At 49.8% G+C, this 249-nt stretch overlaps 1 protein-coding gene across 1 annotated transcript in view; it reads right to left on the bottom strand.

The window, feature by feature from the left end:
- Positions 1 to 249, bottom strand: part of LOC119587745 (nephrin-like) — a gene marked incomplete at both ends in the record, with an annotated part of 138,820 nt that overhangs the window by 22,110 nt on the left and 116,461 nt on the right. The window contains 1 exon segment of the mRNA XM_037936431.1: positions 30 to 199. Coding sequence (XP_037792359.1) covers positions 30 to 199 — 170 coding nt within the window.

Raw genomic sequence — 249 nt, 5'->3', positions numbered from 1 at the left:
TACTTCTATCATACTTATCATGTACTTACACTGAACAACGACGCTAAAATAAGCTGTGATGTCAGTGTTAGAAGTGTGGGCGGTGACAGAGTAATTCCCTGACTGCTGGCGATCGATGTTGGACAGGATGAGACGCCCATCTGCGCCTCCCTTCACGCCCATGTCCTCGATAATGCTGGGTCCTCGCCACCAACTGTAGCTGTGGGATGGGCGACAAGTGGGTCAGGTAAAGCATTACGTAGGTACAAA

This window comes from Penaeus monodon, chromosome 23 (assembly GCF_015228065.2).
Source record: "Penaeus monodon isolate SGIC_2016 chromosome 23, NSTDA_Pmon_1, whole genome shotgun sequence".
Classification (NCBI taxonomy): Eukaryota; Metazoa; Arthropoda; class Malacostraca; order Decapoda; family Penaeidae; genus Penaeus; species Penaeus monodon.
The sequence above is the reverse complement of the archived record's forward strand: the minus strand, read 5'-3'. Positions and strand labels throughout refer to the sequence as shown.